Here is a 23,840-nt window from a genome sequence, read left to right on the forward strand (position 1 = left end):
TCTTTCTTTCTTTCTTTCTTTCTTTCTTTCTTTCTTTCTTTCTTTCTGATAGGCTCCACACTCAATGTGGAATCCAGTGGAGGGCTTGAACTCACAACCTTAAGATCAAGACCTGAACTGAAATCAAAAGCTGGACACTCAACAGACTGGGCCACCCAGGTGCCCCAAGAACCAAGTAATTAATTTTTGAGTAATGGTAGGTAATATCGTTTTCTCTTTCTGTCTTCTGTTAAGGAAGCTTAATTGTCCTTATCTGTAAGATGGACTCCCATAAGGGCACCTGGGTGGCTCAGTCAGTTAGGCATCCATCTCTTGATTTTGGCTCAGGTTATGATCCCAGTGTCATGGGATCAAGACCTCTATCAGGCTCTGTGCTGAGCATGGAGCCTGCTTGGGATTCATTCTCTCTCTCTCTCTCTCTCTCTCTCTCTCTCTCCGTCCTCCCACCGCTGCCCCTCTCCCCGACTCATGCTCATTCTCTCAAAATAAATAAATAAAACTTAAAAAAATAATAAAATAAAATGGACCCCCATCTTTTCCTTACCTCACAGTAAGATAGATAAACTAGAAATTGTGAGGATAAAAGATGACTCTGGATAGATCACAGGCCCCGGGGAATAGTTAAATAATCTGCAGAAGCAGCATTTTTCATACACAAGGCAAGTAGAGATGAAGGGCTTGATGGAAAGAAGAAAAGAAAATGCCCAATTTCATCAGTGTTTTTGTCAACTCCATCCTAACCCCTCCCACCCCCCCTTGGTTTGGAGCTGTCTTCTTGTTCGATGCAGGTCCCTGTTATAGCCGCAAAGCAATGCTTCTCAGAGCAGAGGCAGCTCCTATTAGATCAATATTCCTTGGTTCTGTGTTTTCCAGCTGTATTTGTTGTCTGTGTCTGTGGGTTTAAGTTTGGAAGGGTAGATGTCATCACTTTTGATAAAATGGCTGAATATCTGTATTCTATCATGATGAAAAGACATCTTGGTCTCCTGGTTCAGAGCCAGAGCCTGTCTTGCAAGGAATTCAAAGGCTGCACTCCGAGCTGCTGGCAAGCCAGCAGATGGAGTCGCAGACCTTTTCTGTGTGCCTCTGTGTCCACCTGGGCTGGTATGCCCAGTGATGCTGGATCCACTGGGACAGTGAAATGAATACAAATGATTGCACCCTATTGCTATAACCATTTGTCTGCAGAGGAATTTAGTAAAATATAATCCTGGGAAAGTTGTTTTCATGTACCTCTCTGGAATTACTGCAGAAGCAGTTGTAAGGAGTGAGTACTTGTATGCTTGAGACAACTGTAGGGCATAAGTGAAGGAAAGATGTAGAAATGTCAGAATCAAGTCCTGGGCAGTGGGGGAATATGGCACAGTCCTCTCATCCTGGAAAACCTTGGGGAAGATAAAGGAATACAACCAGTAGTTCTTGGAAGGAAAGAGAAGCCTTCAAAGGAGAGTTTCAACAACGAAACTGAATTACTGTCTGCCTGACTTACTCATCTCTGAGTGAACTGCCAGCACCTGAGTCCCTCTTATTAAAATCTGTAGATTGCTAAAGAAATTTACTTTGGGGCCAGTAGTAGCATTTAAGCTTCCCTGAGATTACTTCTTCACTTTTCTAGGAACCCACCACACAGCTGTGTGTGTGATAGCTCTTAATAAATACAAGAGGCATGAATGGCATTCTCATTGAGAACTCTTTTCTGCCCCTATAGGGCTCCATCTGTGAAATGGAGGGTCCTCCCCATCTCCTCCCAAATGAATGGAAAGGGGCTCCAAAATGGAGGGTGGCCAGTGGATGGATTCCTACTCTCAAGGGCAGGGCTAGTGATACTTCCTGCTGAATTCCTCTGTCTGAATAACCCAAATCCAGAAGTAGTGGTAGACTGGGGAACTAAGCAGGATAGCCTCAATAACCCAATGCCTAATCCTACCTAGAGGACTACCTAGAGGGAAGGGGGCATCCTACTTGGTCCTTTGCTCAATCCTTAGATGAGGGGAGTCAGAAGTGCTTGGGTCCTGAGCTGCAGAGCAGGAGGCAATCTGTTCTTCATTGGGAATCCAGAGGTGTCTGGCAAGTTGGCCACAGGCCTCCCTGGAGCCCAGAGCTCTTTGAAGAGAAGAAAAGGTTTTAAGAACAAGGAAGCTTCTGCTCTTGATGAGAAAGTCTGAAGGGAAGAAAATGAGACTAACAAAGGCTGAAGAGAACTGTCTGTGACTGAAGAGAATATTAATGGCTCTGCTTGGGAGCTTCAAAGACTAAGTTGGATAGGATGGCACACAGATGCCTCTGCTGTCACCTACAGAATACTTACCAAGGACTAAGGCTTGCAGACAATCACAGGACAGGAAACAGCACCTGCTGACAAAAGAAGCTGTTGGGAGATCCTAGGCCTGGCTCAGCCCGTCAAGATTTAACTTCTTTCTTCTGCGTCAGTCCATAGATGGGGTTCCAGAAGAACTTAGGTGCAAGGGAAATGGCTCTTCTGGAACAAATCTGGCTAACTCTTGTCTCTTTTCCCTGTTTACAGAATGGTAGCTGCTATGGATTGGATTGTATTCCCCTAAAATTCAGATGATTAAAGCCCTAACCCCCCATGTGATGGTATTTGGGGAAGGGCCTTTGAGAGGTATTTAGGTTTAGATGGTGTTGTTTAGAGGTTATGAGGGTGGGGCTCTCATGATGGAATTAGTGCCCTTATAAGAGGAGACATCAGAGGGCTTGTTGTTTAACTCACCTTCCCAGGCCCCTTGTGAGCACACACCAAGAAGGTGGACATGTGCAAACCAGGAAGAAAGCCCTTGTAAGAACTTAGCCACACTGATACCCTGACCTCAGATTTCCAGCCTCCAGAACTATGAGAAAATAAATTGAAGCCACACACTCTATGGTAATTTGTGATGTCAGCCAGAGCTAACTAATACAGGAGCCCTGGTGGATGCTGTCAGTACTCCTGCCAGAATGCATCTTTACCACATCAGAGTATCATGTCTCCAGCTGCTGTATTGGGTTCTAAGTAGCTCACAGATGCCCCCTTCTCAAGAAAATTGCTTGGTGGATGGGAGACCCTATCTGTACTTCCCTATCACTTTCACCCCCTTCACCTCAAGGAAGGATCAATTCTTTGGTGTTATTTATGTTCTTGAGCTCCCCTGTGGGATCAGGCAGAAGCCAAACAAAGCTGCAACCACATTCTTCTTTCCTGCCATCTCCTGCTTTTTTCATTCTTTCTCCTAAGGGCACACCTCAATAAATTATATTACCTGAATCCTCTCTTGAGCTCTGCTTCTAGGGAACCAAACTTAAGACAGCACCTCTCCCAAGTGGTAGAGTATTGAGTAACCCAAATAACTTTGTGATTTTAGTGATGATGATTAATGCCCAATGATTATGAACATTGGGAACAATACCCTCTATTCCTCTGTCCAAAAAGTATAGATGAGTAGAGGTCCGCTGAGAGAAGATGAGGATGTGTTCTAGCAATAGGTGGCTTCTTCAGCAGGCATCTGGCAGACAGTGGTGCCAGCAAGGATTTAAGTAGCCTTGTTAGCTCAGAACCACAAGCTGAGGTTCCACGGATTTAACCAATTATGGAAGCATCTTGATTGCAAGAACCCTGGAGCCATGACTAGACAGCTAGTCAGTTGTGCAGGTCTGTGCTCTGTTTGGGAGCTGGCCAGGCTTCACCTCCCCAGAGCAGGGTCCAGAGTCATCTGAAAGGAGAAGCTCAGCACCTGCCCAGGAACTGCCTGCTGTTGTGGGGGCTTTAGGTGCTCGGGTTCTGGTACGTTGCACTCAATCTGTTGGCTTCTTCTTGTTGCTATTTTGTGCTTGGGAGATTCTTTTTCACTCTTTTTTGGTAATCGTTCTCTTTGGTTTCCCTCTTTCTTCCTTCTGTACTTCCTGCTTTCTTCTCCAAGTCCAGGCTTCATCATCAGAGTCTGTGAGATTTGGGACTGGCTCCCTCTTGCGAGAATAAGGGTGAATTCTTAGATTCTTCCAAGGAAGCCTCTACAAAACAGTTACTTAACTGCTTCTGGTAACCCCTTAGAACTTAACTTCCTTCACATTAACAGAGAGGATAGGAAGGGATGGAGTTGGCAAAGGAGCAGAGAACTCTCTGACATATCACTGAGTCCTGGTGTGCCACTGACATATCTTGACCCATCTCCATTGATAGTGGCCAAAGGAAAATGTGAGAGCACAGTAAATCCTTCTCTCCAGATATTCCCACTGATTTAGGGACATGCCTCAAATACTGAGTTGACTCAGTATTTTTAGAATGAAAGTGGCTCCTCATTCTTGTTCTCAAGAGATCTGGGATCTTGTGTTTAGATATGGAGGTAAAGGGGGCAATTTTTGACAACTCTCATCCATTTCCATAACTTTTCTCCTAATATATTTTGTGAGAGGGAATAAAACCGAGGTAGTTTAGGGACCCAATAACAGATGAGTGAAAGGCAGCTATCTGCCTTTTTCCCAAACATCTCCAGCAAAGAGTAGACTTGCTTCAGGAAGACTAAATCCATGAGTTTAAATGGTGCATCAAGGTGTAGACTACTTCCATCACTTAGCTTTGCTTACTCCTGCATAGCTTTACTCTTAGGCAGGTTCTCTACACGTGGCAGCCATATGGCCACCAGCAGCCCCAAAACAGTGCTATCCTTAGAACTCACCATTCTAGAGGGAGAAAGCATGTATCATTTCCCATAGCTCCTGCAAAAACACAGAAAAGACTATGATTAGTGTGGTCTGGGTCGTATATCCTTCTCTGAACCAGTTGCTGCAAAGTAATTTTTTTTTTTTTTTGGCTGCAAAGTAATTTAATGGGCTAGGTGTGGATTGTGTCCTTACCCCTGGAGTTGTAGGGAGCATCTTGTCCCTCCAGAATAATGTGGTCTTAGAATAACTAGGGAATGGGAGAGACTGATTCCCTAAGGAAGTGATGCTTGGGAATCTGTGCCCATTACAGTGTGTATTGTCCATTCTCCTCTTAACTGTAGAGTACATCTAGCTCATTCAAATGAAATTTCTTATGAAACACAGATTATGGATTCAGCAGTCAGTTGTGAACAGCCCTTTCTAGACTCAGGTGTGAAGAAAGGCAAGCTCAGATTGAAGAAAGGCTCCCGTCAGTCTAGCTGGTTTGAGGAGCCTCTGACCACAGTATCCAGGGAATCAGCTGGGAGTGTCAGAAAACCACAAGGAAGAGGTAATCTTATCTTGAATCCAAGGGCTGTGCCAGGAGGAGCAGGCTGGAACATAGTGGCACTGAGTTATATCTGTGGAATGGATCCTCTGAGAATTGTAGGTCAAAGAAAAAGCTGGGAGAAAGAAGAACCAAGAGCTGAAGCACATTCCTGTGTTAAGCAAGAGTTCCGCCCGTGACCAAGTCATGTTCCCATAATTTGCCAGATTATACACAGCTAATATTCTAGGATTTTCCCATCCTGTAATTAAAATTGTTTTGTTGTCTTTATTCTGAACAGCTGATAAAATGTATGACTTTCAAATAACTCAAGATGGAGGACAAGGCAGCTACGAGGTGGCAATGACTGGTGGGTGCTGGCTGGTCTCAGGTTCAGAGTCTTCAGAAACAGGCAGTGTTTCCTTGAGAGTGGCTTTTAGACTTTTTGACATTTTAGTAAATTGTCACAATTATAGACAAATGTCAAAGAAAGGTTCCACAATTGGGGCTTTTTAAGGAACATTTTCTTGGATATGAATGGACTTTGGGAGATGTGTGCGGACTTACCCTTCCTCCCATCCTCCCTCCCACATCTTCATGCCCTACTTTTGTGGCTGGTAGACAGGCAGACATCAGTGTATACTCCAGGGAAACATGTGGGCTCTCATACCAGGAGTTAGCATTCAGTGACCTGGCTGAGGCACAATGTGGAAATTAAAAGATAAAAACATGAGATATGTGATGGGGGCTGTAGTTTGGAATAAATGGGTTCAGGCCCTCTGCCCAGTCAGCCTAACATTTCTGGCAGCTGCTGCATTCAATAGACGACTCTATTAACATCTCCTTGTAGGGAGGGAGTGAGGAAGAGAGAGGGAGAGTTGAATGTGTATGTGTGTTGGGAGAAATGTAAAAAGCTTGGAGCTTTCCTCCATGTCCCTTGGGGGAACTTGTGTGTTTCCCTTAGTCTGTGTGCCATCACAGGCTTTGACAGCTGAGGTAGAGCTGTAAAGGGTAGTAATATGGGTAAGGTAGAGTGAGGGCTCAAACCACTTGTCTTCTCATCCCCACAGCATAAGCAAGATGAGAAGGAATCTATCCTCTCTCACTGTAATGAAGAAATTGTAGGTCCTGGAATTCAGAGGATAAAAACAGGGATTTGGGGGTGTCCTCTGAGAGATTCTGTGACAAAGCTGGTAGTTGAGGAGAGGTGAGGAGAGAAAGAAAGTGAGTCTCAGGATTTAGAAGCTGGTTCCTGAGTGAGAAGAAACTGGTCCCCACTGTAGGAGGAGAGGAGGGACATATCTAAAGATGAAAACAAAGGAAGCAGACAGCCATCTTTTGCCTGAGGGCATTTGGGTTGACCGCTCTGAAGGCTAGAGAAGGGTGCATGCCTCTTACTGTGGCTTATGAATGAGATTCAGAACCTATCAGATAGTCCTGCCTGGGACTTCCTGAGTCCCTGGTACACAGAACACAGAGGGTAGTAACAAGTAACCACATTTCCACAGAGGGATTTTCAGTCTTAGCATTTTCCCACTCCAGCTTTTTAGCTGCTTGTCAGACCACATCAGGGCAGAATATTGAACCCAACCATATCACAGCTGCTGGAGATTTCCCCAGAGGAGAATGTGCTACAAGAGGGAACAAAGCAGCTCTGATCCAAGACTTTGCTTCTGGCATCCCTGAATGCCTTCACCAGCTCACCTCCTCTCACAAGTCATTTCTGGAGCCAGAGCGAGGTATTTGGGGGTGCTGCACCCCCACAAATCCACAGAACTGAATGTGACATGCCCAGAGACAAGGTCTCAGTCAGATCAAGGCCGTGCTTCTTGAATATGGGGGGGAGACCACATTGGAGGGTATAGTGAACAGTTCCCTAGCTTAGAGGTCTAAAGTGCTGGGGTCAGGTCCTGATTCTACTTCATATAGCTGTGTGACCTTGGGCTATTATTTAGTTCTTTATTTTATTTTTTTAATGTTTATTTTTGAGACAGAGAGACAGAGTGCAAGTGAAGGAGGGGCAGAGAGAGAGGGAGACACAGAATCTGAAACAGTTCCAGGCTCTGTGCTGACAGTACAGAAACTGATGCGGGGCTCTAACTCATGGAATGTGAGATCATGACCTGAACCAGAGTTGGACGCTTAACTGACTGAGCCACCCAGGTGTCCCATTATTTGACATTATTTAAACTTTAGTGTTTTACTTCTAAAATGGGAATAATAACACCTTTATCAGAGGGCTATTATCAAAATCAGGTAATGTGCATAAAAGCACTTTGTAGGGGAACCTGGGTAGCTCAGTTGGTTAAGCCTCCTGACTCTTAATTTTGGCTCAGGTCATGATCTCAGGGTCTTGGGATCCAGCCCTACATTGGGATCCACACTGGGCGTGGAGCCTACTTGAGATTTTCAATCTCTCTCTCTCTGTCTCTCTCTCTCCCCCTCCCTCCCTCCCCCCTCTTCCCCCCTCCTCTGCTCACACGTCCACTCTCTCTCTCTCTCTTAAAAAAAAAAAGCCCTTTGTAAAAGGCTAAATTGGTAGAAAGAATTACTTCCCTTTTCCTTCATTCTGCCTTCCAAATCCAAAGGCGTCTCCTTGGAATGTGTGAAAGCTGTTGGGTTCAAGTTAAACACTGGAAAGATATGTGTGTGGTGAGGGCAAGGAGAGATGAAGGGAGAGTAAAAGACGCAGTGAAGTGGTGTCTCCTGTAGTCATGGAGGATGTGACATGAGCTTCTTACCCACACAGTAAGAGTGTGTAAACACCTCTTAAGTTTGTACCTTAAGTTTGTGGCATAATAAGAAACATATATTTGATCATTGTCCCCAATTCCTGACAAAGAGCTCCTAAAACCCTTGTAATTTCCTGACTGATGGGGGTTATAGCAGCATTTTTTGTTTCCGACACAGTGCTTCTAAATTGCTTGGAATTTCCAGAGTGACAGGAGCCTCTTTTGTTCTAATGAGGCAACTCTTAGTGGGACTTTAGATAGCTTCAGGATGGGGCTAGCCACCAGAAGGACTAAGCCTCAATTAGAGGCCTAGAACTTTCATCCGTACTCCACCCAACCTCTGAAGAGGGAGGAGGAGCTGGAGATTGAGTAATCTATCATGCCTATGTAATGAAACCTCTATTAAAGCTCCTAAATGAAAAGGTTCAGAGAGCTTCCAGTTTGGTGAATGCACCCTTGTATCAGGAGGATGATGGACCCCAAATCCATGGGGACAGAAGCTCCTATGCTCAGGACCCTTCTGGACCTCACTCTGTGTACCTCTTCATCTGTCTGTTCATTGTATCCTTTATAATGTCCTCTGTTAATAAACCAGTAAAGGTAAGTAAAGTGCTTTCCTTAGTTCTGTGAGCTGTTATAGCAAAGTATTGCATCTGGAGAGGGGGCTGTAGGAACCCCCAATTTGTAACTGGTTGGTCAGAAGTAGAGGTGGCCAGAGATTTGTGATTGGCATTTGAAGTGGGGGCAGTCTTATGAGACTGAGCCCTTGTGAGATCTGAGGCTAACTCCAGGTAGTATCAGAATTAAGTTTAGGACAGTTGGCTGGTGTCCAGAGAGTTGGAGAATTGGTTGTTGGTGTAAGGAAAAACACTCCTTTGATGTTGGAATGTTCTGTCGGTAGAAACAGATCTTGGTCATAGTACTCCAGCCGGGAAGCCACTGGCTTGAAATACCTGAGGGTCTGATGCTTCTCTGGTAAAGAAGGGCAACCTGGGACACCAGAAGGTGGGAATCTTGGCATGCAGAGGGAGACACAGATTGTGAACCCCTTTGTTTGCTGTGACTCTTCAGGCCCAGCCATATATCCTGGTTCTATGATTTCACTCCCCTGTTAGTCATATAGCCCTATGTTCCATTCCTGCTTCTGCAAAGAGAGGATGAGACGACCCCCCCCCCCCCCCCCCCCTTTCTCTTGTTTGCAACAGGCCTTACTAGGATGCCTCACTTCAGAGCTATGGCTGGAGGGCTTGGGCTGTCATCACAGGATACTTGGCTTCCTAAGATAAAAAGAGCACCTAACATTTACTGAGGGATTACTGTGCACCAAGCACAGTGCTACATGCTCTTCAGGGCTTATCTCACTAATATAATCCTCCAAACAACCCCACTGAAGTTGGTTCTATTTTCCCCATTGTGTAGATAAGGAAACTGAAACACAGCGAGGCTGCGTAGCTAGTAAATGGTAGAGCTAGTATTTGAATCCAGGCAGAGTGGCTTCAGAGCCACAGCTAGTAAGCAGATTTTGTAGGGCTTCTGAGGTAGGGCGGTAGGTGAAATTACTCTTCTAAGCCAGGGCCGTGGGCACGCGGGCAGTGTGCTCTACATATGTAGTCCAGAAGCATCTTTCGGGAGGCAAGCCAACCAATTTGATTTCAGAGTCTTCAGCTGTTTTGTGATGTTCCTTTAGGGGCTGCAAATGGGTGTGGCACGGAAAAGGCTCTACTGCCATGTAAGTCAATAAAGATGAGGTGCAGGGAGGGGGCATATGGCCCCCTTGAGATATTAGAGGAAAGAAACACCTTTGCCTTTTGTTGAATCCGGAGTCTCCCAAAATTACCTGAGCAGAGAACTCAATTGTTTTCTTTGCAAGATGCCTACTAATATACAGTGGACCACGGTTCCAGGACCACTGGTTTGGAAAATGCTCTCCTCAACTTCCCCTCCACCCCACTATCACTAAGTGCCCTTCAAGTAACAGCAGCACTTAGGATGGCAGCTAAGATTTCTGCAGAGAGCAAAGTGCTCAGTGGCCAGTCTGCTCAGATGGCAACCACATGATGCTAATTAAGCAAGGTCAGGCAGTTGCTGACGTTCCTAGGCAGCATGAAGAAGCCATCCACCAGGGCTAGGTGGTTTATTTCTTGCTTACATTTTCCCTTGTAGTGACAAGTGACGCCCTCCGGCTCCCAAGCCTCCTCTTGTCTAGACCCTTTACATGTCAAATCTGGACTGTCAGAACAGCCGTCTGACCAGTCTCCCTGCCCAGCTGGCTCTCCCCTGAGGTCTATCCTGCACACCTGGCCAGATATGTCTTCTTAAAACACTGCTTCGAGCTTGCCACTCTCCTGTCCCAAATGTTTAATTCAGTTTTCAAGACTGTCCTGCATGGTCCTGATCTACCTTCATTGCTCCTTCCTCATGTCCTACATTCTAGATGAAGCTGAATCATTCTAAAGCCCTCTGTGCTCTGTATATGATGCAGCCAGTGCTTGAAAAGCGCCTGCCCACCTCCCCTGTTTCCCTCTGTCAGAATCTTGTGTTCTCATTCATTCATTTTTCCATTCAAGAAGTATTTATTTCTGCCTCCTGTATGCCAGGCCCTCTGCTAGGATAAGACACAGTACCTTGATCTTAAGGAGCTAATAAAAATAGATAAATACACAGAGTGATGTGTGCTATGGTAGAGTGATGCTTAAGCTTTCACGGTGGGGCCGGGGAGGTGGGGGTGGGCACCTATCCCCCTGCCTGGGGCCCAGGGGGCAAGTCAAGGTAGGCTTCCTGGAGAAAGAGTGAAACTGTGAAAAGGTGTTAGTCATTTGAGGGCATGTGGTGTATGGCAGGAATTGGCCAAGGATGTGTCGGGTACCCAGATCTCTGCTGCAGGGCAAACCAGACTGGTTTGAGATTCTCCCTGTCCTCAGGGAGAATCTCAGGCTGATCCTGTTGAGCTGAGGTAGACAGGTAAAGGGAAAGCACTTACACTCTTCATGGGAGTGGGAACTCAGACTGGGAGGAGGAAAGGAGGACGGCGACTGATATACTCCCTGCATCCTGTAGGTTAGCGACCTCCTCCAGTTCCCAAGTCTCCTCTGAGAAATGAACTGCTACTGGAGCAGTTTGGTTGCCAGGGGCAACCCTGGAAGGCAGCCTCATTCCAAAGGCAGCCACTGAAGCCCCTTGCCCCGGGGCCTTATAGCCTGACTCTGGTAGACAGTGGTGGGTAGCTCATCTCAGCCAGTCCCCTCTGGGAGCATCGGCCAATGTGCTCAGGTAGGTTGGAGCCAGGGTGTGGAAGATAGCCCTTCCAGCCACTCAGCAGGATCCTGAGACAAGACTCACAAAACAGTAGATGGCATTTTAATCCACACAAATACTTAATATGAGTAACATAACCTGTTTCTGTGGACATGGCCTAATTTACTTCAGGCCTCAGGCTTAATAACTTACCATTGACAACTTGCAGATGTGATGGCATGTGTGTGTATGTCTGCAGTGCTAATGAGATTGTAGAAGTGGTGAATTTCTCTTGCTCAGTGTTCCTACTCTCTTGAGCTTGCCCACCAATAAGTCTCTCCTTTTCCTGAGCTGGGACTTGTGATCTGGGAAAATGGGGCCAATGGAGGGGAGAAGGCAGAGAGATTGTAGGCTCCTTTGAAGAGAGACAGAGTGAGAGCTCCTGGTGCAAATGACATGTAATTCAGTGTAGCAAGGCACCCTGCTTCTTTCTCTGGTTCCTCCTGTTCTTCCTGTTTGAATTTCCTGCTGCTCTCCTCCCCACAATAAAGAAATCTTGTGCTATTAAACTCAAAGCACCTGGGTTTTAGTTTCTGTTTTGGGACTTGGGCAATGTATTTAATCATCCTGAGCCTCATTTTCTTCACCTGTAAAATGGAAACAGTAACACCTGCCCTACCCAATCACAGTGTTATTGTAAATATAAGATGAAGTGACATATTAGCAAGTGTTTTATAAACTGTAAGTAGCAATAATAGGAAGAAGAAGCAGCAGTGGCTTCCAGTTATTGAGCATTACTGTACCAATTGCTGTCTCTTTATTCATATGATCTCCTTTTAATCAAGATATCATTTCTCAAACGGGCCCTTGGGTGACTCAGTCGGTTAAGTGTGCTGCTCTTAATTTTGGTTCAGGACATGATCTCATGGTTCACGAGATGAAGCCCCACGTTGGGCTCTGCACTGACAATGTGGAGCCTGCTTGGGATTCCCTCTCTCCTTCTCTCTCTCTCTCTGCCCCTCCCCCACCATTGTGCAGACTCTCTATCTCTCTCAAAATAAATAAACATTAAAGATATCATTATTTTTATTCATATCTGCTCTCGCCCTTAAGACTCAGCTCTTAATTCACCTTCACTTGAGGGCTTCTTTGACAGTTCTTGATCATGTTGGTTTCTAGCTTTTCTGAACTAGGAGGCACCCTCTAGGTTAATGTACTATTGTTTCTCAAGTTCAAGTTCTCTTTCCCCAGCTGGATTATAAACTCCTTCAGTTTAGGGACTAGGTTCTCTACTTCAATTGATTTTCCTAAAATATCAAACACATGGCAGGTGTTCCAGAAAACCTGAGACTGAAACTTTGTGGTCATGTAACTATCACATAAGTTGAAAATTCCCTGCTTTGTGCAAAGCAGAGCTTTGGGTGGAGAGTTATTACTCTTTGTCTTCACCACCAGGAAAGGACCCATCTGCTCAATTCAGATTGATAATCATCATCTTTACAGAGCCTTACCAAGCCCCTAGATTGAGAATTTTGATTGCAAGACCTGCTTCTAGAAACACTAATCATGTTAGCCCTGCACCCCCTTCCATACGCTTGTCCTGCACCATACCTTTCTCCATGCTCATACAGATGTATGCAGCAGATACAGATGAATTCTGTTATTAAAAGACAGAGTGGTTCCCTTTTAAGGCACAAGAGGATGCAAAGAAGACTAGAGTTAGATGTCAGGAGCGACTTGCCTCTCACCCCAGTGTGGAAACTCAGAGGGTTATATAAGGACACTAAAGCACCCTTAAAAGGGGGCACCTGGGTGGCACAGTCAGTTAAGCGTCCGACTTCGGCTTAGGTCATGATCTCATGGTCCATGGTTTTGAGCCCTACATTGGGCTCTGTGCTGACAGCTCGGAGCCTGGAGCCTGCTTCGGATTCTGTGTCTCCCTCTCCTTCTGCCCCTCCCCATGCTCACTCTGTCTCTCTCCCTCTCTCAAAAATAAACATTAAAAACTTTTTTTTTTTTTTTTTTAAAGGAGACTTGTTCTGCTTCCTAATTTCTCTCCAACTTATCTCAGTTCACTGCCCTCTGGCCCAGTGTGCCCCAAACACATTAGCCTCCTTTCTCATCTTTGGACCTGCCAAGTCCGTTCTAGCTTCAGGGCTTTTGTATTAGCTATTCCAGAACCCTGGGAGCTGCTGCTCTGAGATCTTTGCCTGGCTGCCACCTTCGTATCATTTGAGTCTTAAACTAAATTCTAAGTCTTTCCTGATCTCCCAGTTTAAAATAGCTTCCGTGGGGTGAAAATATAGACTATACACATGTATTTGCTTTTTATATGATAAATTTCTCTGGAAGGATGCACAAGAAATTAACATTCGTTGTTTATAGGGAGGGAAACTGGAGAGCTAGGAAACAGAGCTGGTAGAGAGGCTTCTCTGCATATCGTTTTCTATTTTTTCGTTTAAATTTAGACTCATTGAATATATTATCTATTCAAAAATTAATTTAAAAATACAAAGAAAAAGAGAGAAAATAAAGTAGGCCCCTGCTGAGCATTCTTTATTTACTTTATAAATTTTATTTACAAAACTGGAAGCAGGCCATAGTTTGCTGATCCAATCCCTGCTCTATAATATCCTCTTATTTGATATTCATCCTGGCACTGATTATTGGTTTACTCATTTCTTATCTGCCTTCTCCCACTAGAATGCAAGTGCCATGAAAGCATGATGCTTTTCTGTCTTTTACCAGCATATCCCTGCACTTGGAACAGTTTCTGGCTCATAAATACTTAGGTGCTCAATAAATACTTGTTGAATAACTGAGTAGTTGAATGAATTGTGTTTGGGCTGAAGGGAAAAGCACCCTTATTTGGAAGGAGATAAGATGAGATAAACTTTTGATGGCAGCCCCTCCAGAAGGAATAATGTCTAGTTTGGTCATCCTCCACAAAGCCCAATCTGTAGTTCTTGCCTCAAGGATTGCCGCTCATGCCTGCTTCCTGAAAGCAGATGCAAAACTGAATACCTGTCCTCCTAAGACCTGTTCCAGAAGGTAGTGAAAGCAATGGATTCACCACTTGTCAGTTTAAGAACAAGACACACTCCCCCCATTCCCCCCCCCCTCCCACCTGGAGAAGCTGCTGAGTTGGCAGGTTGAGTTTTGCAAATAGTCACCCCTGAGGAAATGAGGAAACAGGACTCTGACTGCTAGAATGACATGAGTAACAGCCAGGACCTGGGGAGGAGGAGGAGCTGGGGAAAAGGAAAGGAGGGAGTTTGGCACATTGCAGCTTAGGCGGCACATTGCCCTGAACAAACAGCCTGCATCACCATGTGCTGATTAATTTTTTAAATGTTTCTGAATCAACACATTCTTTGCATGTCCGGGGCTTGGCTTTTTACAGCCATGCAGCATATACCAGCCCAGAAAATGTGGGGTCCTGAAGGAGAAATAGCCGTTAGTGAACCACCCATTGACACTGGGTACTACTGCCTACCCTGGGCAGGGCCCTGATCCAAAGGAGCTGACCCCATCCTATAATGTTTGGAGGTCAAGCAGAAGGTCAGCAGATCCAAGCTGTACTACCTTTTTTCTTTCTTAGAAGAATGTCAACAAGCAGGTTCTTCTTCTTCTACCTATTCCAACACTATCTTCACCACCTGATGGTGGCCTCACATTGACTCAGAGGCAGGTGAGAGGGCTCCCCAGTGGAATGGTCTGGAGAAGCAGTAGAAAGGGCAAAGGTTTTGGAGTTAGCCAGGCATGGGGGTGAATACTGGCTCTTTCACTTGCTAGCTGCTTAATTTGGAGCATGAAAAATCCCTCAAGCTTGAGCCTTAAACTTTCTCACCTTTCTCTACAATAGCACCTTGTGGAGTTATTTGAAGTAAAATAGAATAATGGGGTACCTGGCTGGCTCTTCTGGAGAGCATGTGACTCTTGATCTCAGGATTGTGAGTTCAGGCTCCGTGATGGACATAGAGATTACTTTAAAAAAAAAAAAAAAAAAGCATAAAGTACAAGGAATAGTGTAGATGCATAATAAAGAGAAGGATTTAGGGAGGCAGGAAGGTAGTACACTTGCCTAGCAGCGGCTAGGAAGGAAGATTGGGTCCATCTTAGACTGACTCCTAGCAGTAGAACTTGTATAGACTCATTGCAAACAGTTGAGAATGTCCTTTTGATTTTCCTGATTAGGATCTTAGCCTGGCAATGTTGGGTCCTCTTTACTTCAGCCTAGATTTCAGATGCATCCCCTGTATTTCATAGGCTGGTTCTTCTGGAGCTTTGAGAGAGCTTTGATAGGAACTCGAATCCTTTCTCCTTTGTTCATATAGAGGGGCCTTTCCCTCAGACAAGCCCTGGACATTAGCTGAGCCTGAGGGGAGCGAGGAGGCCCAGCACACTTCCCAGGGCTTATGTCTATGTGCTTCTGGAGCCCTGGAAAGGATCCCTTGGGTGCCCTGAGTGGAGACTCTTGAGGAGAGGGTTGAGTAAGTGTAATTGAATGCATGGCCTTGCAGGCTGAGTTCCAGTTCTGGGCGAGGGGCTGGTGATTTGGGGGTGTGCACAGCTCTGTGTGTATACAGATGCTCTAGGTATGTTTGAGGTTCAGCCCTAGAGGGCATCTAGGATTTGTCTGTAGCTCAATCCCCCGTACCCTATTCCTGGAGGGGGAGCTGTAACTCAGCCCTCAGGCTACCTAGCTTCATTCCCCTTCCCCCAACCCACCAGCCTCTCATTCTGTCACAACAAGGAGGTTTGGCAGAAAGGGAGGGAGCGTGGGTGCTGCAGAGAGAAAAACACCCAAAGTTTCAGTAAAATGGCAAGAGAGATGCCAGCACACAGGGAGAAGGAGCCTTCTGTTTCTCACAGCCTGCACTGCTGGGCTGGGGTACATATACCATGATTTCCTTTCCTTCCTTCCTCCTGCTTTCTCTTCCTTCCCTGCGTGGTATTCAGGAAAGGGAGACCTGGAGCTAGGTGGGGGAAAGGAATAAAGATACTTTTCCCAGGGATTAACATCTTCTTCTATAGCTACCAGAATAGGCAGTTCTGGGCTCCTTTTGCTTTGGGGTGTGTGTGTGTGTGTGTGTGTGTGTGTGTGTGTGTATGCATGCGCGTGTGCGTGCTTGAGGAACACTAAAGATAAAGGGCAGATAAAACAGAAACAAGCAAACACAAGGTGGTTAGGTATCTGCCTTGGATAACTCACACATGAACAACTTAAAATTGACAGCTTTTGTGTAATAGTCTGGCCATTGCCCCAATTTTGCAAGATTAAAATAAAGATATATAAAAGGAAAAACCTCAAGATTGTCATTTTTTCTTGTACTTTTGAAATTAGGGCATTTCAGTGAACAATGGCTCCTTTTTTGATAGGAGCCATTTATTCAAGAGTTTAGGAATATAATTTTGTGATCATTTCACCTAAATAAGAGCTGGAGTTCATCTTAGTGCTATTTGCTTACAAAATAGTTGAGTTTGTAAACAAGATCCTAAGGGGAATGTTTATCCCCGCTCAAGAAAACAAGTTACTTTTCACTTCTTTGAAGTATTGATTTGCATTGCAACAATATGGTACTTATAAATCACTCCTTTCTAGCAATTCATTAAAGCAACTCCTGAAGGCAATACTGAAAGAAAAAAGTGAGGCTGTATTTAAGAGTCTATAATGTGTTTGAACAGTTTATCTGACTTCTTCATGTTTATTAATGATCATAATAATTTCTAACATTTATTGGGTGGCCGTCACGTCCCAGGCACTGCATTAGATGCTTTACACACATACATATTCTTATATAGTCCTTACAATCAGGGAGGTATTACTCTTACAACTAAGGCATAGAGAAGTTAAATAGCTTAACCAAGTTCATGCAGGTAATAAGTGTCAGGGAAGAACTTAAATACGGGTTTTGACTCCAAGCGCTATGCCTTACCCCACATGCTGAATTCCATCTCTTTATATTTACTGCCCAAGGATGTCAAGGCTTGCTGACAAGAGGAATGATTACATAGGTACCTACAGAAGGTCTCTCCTCACAAAATTCTTGGCTTCTGATATAGACTCAGTCTATAGGGTGAATGCTTTGGCATTTGGGGTTAGCCCAGCTCAGAAATGATAATTCCTATTGTTGGAATGGGGGAGGATAAACCCAACTGGGTTATGGCTCATGAATGCCCTTGGGATTTTTCAGTCCACCCTGGGACAGCAGGTTTTGTAGGGCTGATAGATATATAGCCTGAGACATTGGCATGAGGAAATCAGTAAATGCAAAGCATATCATAAAGGGTGTATTTAGCATTGTGATCGCCAATGTTAAGAGTGTAGGACTTTGAGGAAGGGCAATAACCGTGAATTCCCTCTGGAAGGAGTGAGGGAGAGGAGGCAAAGGGAAAAAAGGAAGGTGATGGGAAGAGGCGAAGAGAGGGCATGAAGGCATGTGTGATGGGGAGGAAGCGTGCAACCTGATGAATGATGGAGAATAGTTTTATTACTCTGATTGTTTGGAATAAGAATTGGCCTATGAAGGTGGGGAGGGAGCAGCCTGGGAATAAATGAAATGAGAAAGGAAATTGAAGCCATCATTTCTGGCTTGCTGACGAGCAGATGTCAGCATGCTCGTAGCCTCTTGCTATATTCAGTGCTTTTCCAGAGATAGATGGCAGAGCTCAAAGAGGTTACAATGGGGCCTATACTGAAAACTCAGAGGCTCTAGGATATTTTAGTTAGGAGAAAAGAGGGCTGGAAGTTGGGGACTAGTCATCTAGACTATGAAGGATTTTTTTTACATGTCTTATTTCACTATTAGCCCTGGATTTCACTACAGAACTGAAAGGAGAGCAAATAAGAATTTATTAAAAAGGAGATCTCTACCAACATAACACAAGGGGTAGGTAGGTGTGGAGAACTATAAGGGAAAGAGTTGGAAACTTCACCAAGCCACTGAGAAGCCTAGCAGAGCAGATAATATCTGGAGCATTCCTAATTTCCCTTAGAAGAAGCCAAGCCAGAGAGCAGGGAAGAGACAGTGAAGCCACTAGCTACCTGAAGGGGACAGAGAGAGAGAGAGGCTGGATCAAGGACATAGCCTGGGGTAGTAGCCCCTTGTGTTGAAATTGATGTGGAGTTCTAGTGAAGACGCCCTCTCTGCAAGGGGAGACAAAGTGGAGACCAGGCATCCTTGTGAACAATTCTTCATTTCAATCTCCTCTGCATCCAGCCAAAGGGAATTATTTATTTTGAGTTGGGAGAAGTGGGGGAATATCATAACTCGATGAATTAGCCATTGTCTGTGGCCTCCTTTGTGGTGCATGGGCCCAGCACAGAAAGCAGTTTTGCTTCTTTGTAGACCCTGCTGACTCCAAATCTACCACAGCCTGAAATCCTGCCTCTAACAGACACATTTGAGAGCCTAGGATGGAAAGAAAAATGAGACAGTGCTATGAAGGCCAGAACCAGGCCCAGGATTATGACCAACCAGACACTTGGATTCTTGAAAGCTTTGTCCATTAACAATGCTGGAATTAATAAGTATTTATTGAGCACTTTGAAGGGGGGGCTATATGAGGAGTAAAAAAGTATGAGAATGCCCCTCCTCTCAAGCAAATTAGCATGTGGACAGATGGGATTGGCCCTTCTCCTCCAGCCCTTCAGCCCTTCCCCTCTTCACTGTTTTCACCTGTGTGATCCTTCCTATCTATATGTTCTCCCTCCTCTTTTTCTTGTCCTCTTTATTTTCTGGCCCTTTTGTCCCCGTCTTTGGTCATTTTCCTCTCTGAATATCTTTATTCTCAAAAGACCCACTTGGTCTTCCCTAACCCTTGTGTATTTTACCTCCTGGTGTTGTCAACTTCCTTCTTGCCCTGGGATGCTGATAAGCAGGCTTCTCTGTTGGCTTCAGCCTGCTCCAGGGCTCCAGGGGAGGTTAAAATTCTGTCATCCTGCAAGTGTACCTGCACCTGGACGGCAGAGGTATCCCTGATTTCCCCAAATTTAGAAATTGTTTGAATGAACTAATCTGTTAGAGGCAGGTAGAGCCTGGGTCAGAGGAGTCTTAGCTCTGCCCAAGTTATACTAAACATATGAGTGAAGAAGTACATCCTGCCCCCACTTCTTAAGTACAATGGCTAAAAGACATGGAACAGGTTATTGTGAAATTGATGGGAGTGTGAATCACTAAAATTAAAATCATAATTAGGAACAAGCAAGAAAGACCATATAGGAAAGGGTAGTTTTGGGGGGGGGGGTGTATTTGAGCATAATCAGCATACCCAGACTTCATTCACTCTTCAGCTACACCTTCAGTTTCAAAAAAACCTAAATTTGAAGCCCTCAACCCAGACTCACTTTTCCTTTATGGAGCATCAAGTTCCCTTAATGGGGTTTTGGGGTGATGGGGGCTATGAGGCAATGGCCAAGAAACAATTCTTGAAGACATCTTTGGTGCAAAAAAGTGATTTTATTTTATTTATTTAAAAATTTTTAAAAATATTTAATCATTTTTGTGAGACAGAGAGAGAGAGACAGAGCATGAGTAGGGGAAGAGCAGAGAGAGAGGGAGACGCAGAATCTGAAGCAGGCTCCAGGCTTTGAGCTGTCAGCACAGAGCCCGACGTGGAGCTCAAACCACTGACTGCGAGATCATGACCTGAGCTGAAGTTGGACACTTAACCAACTGAGCCACCCAGGCACCCCCCAAAAAGTGACTTTATTAAAGCACAGGGACAGGACCTGTGGTCAGAAAGAGCCACCCTAGGGTTGTAAAGAGTGACTGATTGTAGACCTTCAGGTTAGGGACAGCATGAGTCTCTAAGGAATTTGGAAGCAAGGTTTCCAGGACCTTGAGGGGCTTCCTGTTGTTAGGAAAATATAATTTTCCTGTTTATTGTTTAGTAAAACCTCAGTCATGAGACTCTTCAGATGTATATCAGGGGCCATATGCTTGGAGTATAATTGCCAACATATATTAGGGAGTTAAAGATAAAGGAGGTTTGCAAAGGAGTTTTTATGTGTTTAAGGAGATTCACAAGATCCTGGGAGGTCAGGATAATGTTAAGCCAAGATTCCCTTTTGCTCCTAGCAAAGTGTCATCATCGAGGTGGCTGAGCTCCTAGAGGAAGGTCATTTTGCCGATTTCAAGGACTTGTCAATGGGCTGTAGGCAGTTAGGGAATTTGATTTTTCATTTGCCTTTGTTGCCCATATCACCATGGCAAGCACTTAAACCCCCTTACATCTTGATTAGGGTGAAATTAGGGCTCCAGGAAACAGAGTCTATAGGTTTCTGGAGATTAGGCTATGGATAAGATTGACTTTTTCTTGCAGTTTACTAAGTTATCTATAAACTGAAGGAGACTCCTGTCCTGCATGACTGTGATCTCTATCAGTCAACCATTTGCTTTCTTTCCTTTCCCCTGTTCTTGGGCAGCCAGGATTGTCTGGGTATTATCATATATATCCCACCTGGGCAGACGGGTGCTGTTATCCTGTACTTTGCCCTCTGCTTGCCTTATGCTCCCTTATCAACCTAATGGTTGCTCTTGGCATTAGTAACTTCAAGGGAGAGTTGAATGGGTTTGTGTAAGTGACTTTGTGGGACTTTGCTTAGCCTTAGCAATTCCTCAGGTACTAAAGGTAATGAAGGATGCATTGGGGTTTGGGTCAGGGACTGGGAATGTCTCAGATGGCTTTTCATACTCTATGAGAGAAGGAACTTGAATTTACTACCCTGATCCACAGTTGACTCTAACTCTAGACCGCCCAGCAAGAAAGGGAGGTTAGCTGGTTAGTTCATTGTTTTTTCCCCATTCATTCATTTTTTCACAAACAGTGCCAGACACTGGAGATGTGAGAATGGAAATTCATGGTCCCTGTCCTCCAAGAGGCATTCTTGTAGAGGATATAGGCATAGGAATAGAAATAATCATAATCCAGGTTGCTAATTGCTACTGTACAGGTAACATGGGATCTGGGAGGAGGGAACAGCTAACATGAAAGAGGGAGGGAAAGAAGCACTTAAACTTCATATTTTTAAAGGATGAGATGGGAGTTGGCCAATCTGAAAGGAGGGAGAAAACAGATTCCAGGCAGAGGGTACAGGAATTACAAAAGTACAAAGGAGCACAGTGAAGGGGAAGGGGGAGAATGGTGAGTTTCGTATGAGTAGAGGTAAGGGATGTTCCATGAGAGTGTCTGAAAAGAGGACTAGAATGAGAAGTTGGAGACCAACTATGAGGTGACTGGTGTACTCTCCTAAGGATGGACTGGACTTTATCACATATCAGTGGGGAGCTAGTGAAGACTTAAACAAGGGAGTGGGATAATCAGCTATTCACTCTATAAAGAGGTCACAGAGCAGAGTTGGGGTGGAGACCATTTGTTCCAGAGTCCCATGTACAATAGGTCTTAACATCTCTCTCCTGTCGTGGTGCACCAACTGGGGAATTCTTTCCTTCCTCCGTTCCTCTCTTCTTTATTCCACAGAAATGCGGTAAGCACCTATCAGAAGCCAGGCTCTGAGTTAGGTCCTGGGAAAACACAAATGAAGAAAAACCACTCTCTGCTCAGAGGAGCTCACAGTCTGGCTTAGTTTTCCCAAACACCGTACTAGAGTATTCCTGAGTTCATTTCACTACCATGGTGAATTGAGGAAAAAACGAGGGCAATGTAGTGAGTCTTTAAATAAAGCTAAATATATTCCATATGATACCTTTCCTTTCTAATGGGAGGTTATATTCATATGTGCATATTTCCTTGAAAAGATGAAAAAGGGTTCCGTTTTGCTTTGTTTTATGTTTACTTGGCAAAATGGAAAGTCAGCAGTATTTTGTCATATCTCAAAAATTGTGTACGTGAGGGAAATTTACTGGTTAAGGGTTTAGTTCCTCATTACCATGGTAGGACTAAGAGAAGGCCTTTTTCATCCAAAGGAGTAAACCTATGAAGGGAACATAGATTTACCAGAAATGACTGAGGCAAAAGTGGACTCTCCTGCCATTTCCCACCCACTGTAGAGTCAGGAATGGGGGTGGGGGTGGGGAGGGAGAGTCCCTGGTTGCAAGAGAGTCAGGATTTAGGAATTTCCTCTCTTGAGAGCAGTTGCTTTTCCTGACAGAAGAAAGAGGGTATGTCTGATGTTCCAGGAGCCTATAGGCTCAGGAGTTCCGAGTTCATCTCATCTGGCTGAGAAAAGGACAGCAATTCTTTTTTTTTTTTTTTTTATTTTTTTACATTTTTTATTTATTTTTGGGACAGAGAGAGACAGAGCATGAACGGGGGAGGGGCAGAGAGAGAGGGAGACACAGAATCGGAAACAGGCTCCAGGCTCCGAGCCATCAGCCCAGTTCGACGCGGGGCTCGAACTCACGGACCGTGAGATCGTTACCTGGCTGAAGTCGGACGCTCAACCGACTGCGCCACCCAGGCGCCCCAAGGACAGCAATTCTATAGACAGATCCAGCAAGTTTAACAGGAAAAGCTGGTGAACTAGAAATGGGATGCCTCAGAGTAGGGGGCCTCTGGCCCTGTCTCTTATGGTATAATGGAATGGTCAAGTTTTTGTCACAATTAGCCAGGTGTTCGAGGTTTTCATGACCCAGATGTAAATAACTCATACATCAATCCCTGCAGTCATATCACCTAGCCAATCACACTGGCTAGCAATGAAGCATTAGCACCTAAGCTCAACCCACCATGCTGTAGCAAAGCCACATCATCCTGTTTATAAAACGTAAGGCTTGTCGGTTTAAACTAATTTAGGAATCAGCATAGAAAGTCTTATTTTGAGGTGGAGGGTGGTTTAGTGAATAGGATGCAATGCTTGCTTGACATCCAGAGGTTGGAGAGGCACTGCTCTCATGGGAGACTCAGACATGTGAGCAATTATTTCAGTGCAGTGTAATAAATGCATGTCCAAAGGCACAAAGAACCATGTTGTAGGAGGAGAGTGATGAGTTTAGTAGGAGTAGTAGGAAGGTGTATCTGGTGGGAGTGTCTGAAAAGGGTGTTAGAGAGGAAGGTTGGGGCCTGGTTAAGAGGAGCCAGGCCAGGAGTAGCTTCTCAGGAAGCACAGCTAAGGAAAGAGCTCCTGATCCAGGGACTAGAGAGGTAGGGGGAGGCTTTCTTAAGAAGCTGGCTCTTGGGATGGGTCTCTTGCATAGCCCTCTGCTTTAAGGCCCTCTTCTCTCTTTCCTTTCTCTCTGCCCCACATTTCCTGTGTGTGCCAGGCCCAGAACATCCTTGCAGTCTGCTGCTCTAATTACTTCATTCCATTTTAATTCTGCTGAGTTAGGAGCCTGTGAACTCAAGAGGAAATTCACGCAAAATACCCAACAAATTGAATGTGCTGGCATTTCAGAAACACATCTGACCCTATCTGCCCCTTGATGTTCCCTTCCTCTTAGCACCTGCCTCCACCAGCCTTAGATTGAAAAATCAAGGATTAGATGTGCTGGTGGGAAGAGGTGGTGGCACTATAGAGTAAGATATTAAATTTGACTTACCACTTGAGCTGTTACCTTTCCAGGGAAGAGAGAGGGACAGGGTGGGGGGTTTCTGATGGGGGGCTTTTCCTGGTCCCTTTCGAAACCTGGCAAGGCCCATCTCTGCAGCTCCAAAACATTGTGCCTATGTACGAATTGTGGTGTTTCTTCTTCCCTAGAGATATTTACGAATTAGGAGATACACCTTAT

At 44.9% G+C, this 23,840-nt stretch overlaps 1 protein-coding gene across 1 annotated transcript in view; it reads right to left on the minus strand.

The window, feature by feature from the left end:
* The window catches only part of HSPA9 (heat shock protein family A (Hsp70) member 9), a 46,314-nt gene extending 35,363 nt beyond the window's left edge, over positions 1-10,951 (minus strand). Inside the window, exons 1-3 of the mRNA XM_049649293.1 lie at positions 10,895-10,951; positions 4,671-4,710; positions 2,309-2,352 (exon numbers count right to left, since the gene is read on the minus strand). Coding sequence (XP_049505250.1) covers positions 2,309-2,352; positions 4,671-4,705 — 79 coding nt within the window. The 5' untranslated portion in view covers positions 4,706-4,710; positions 10,895-10,951. The remainder of the gene's footprint in view (positions 1-2,308; positions 2,353-4,670; positions 4,711-10,894) is intronic.
* Positions 10,952-23,840: the final 12,889 nt, after the last annotated feature.

The sequence above is a fragment of the Panthera uncia genome, assembly GCF_023721935.1.
Source record: "Panthera uncia isolate 11264 chromosome A1 unlocalized genomic scaffold, Puncia_PCG_1.0 HiC_scaffold_17, whole genome shotgun sequence".
NCBI classification, from domain to species: domain Eukaryota; kingdom Metazoa; phylum Chordata; class Mammalia; order Carnivora; family Felidae; genus Panthera; species Panthera uncia.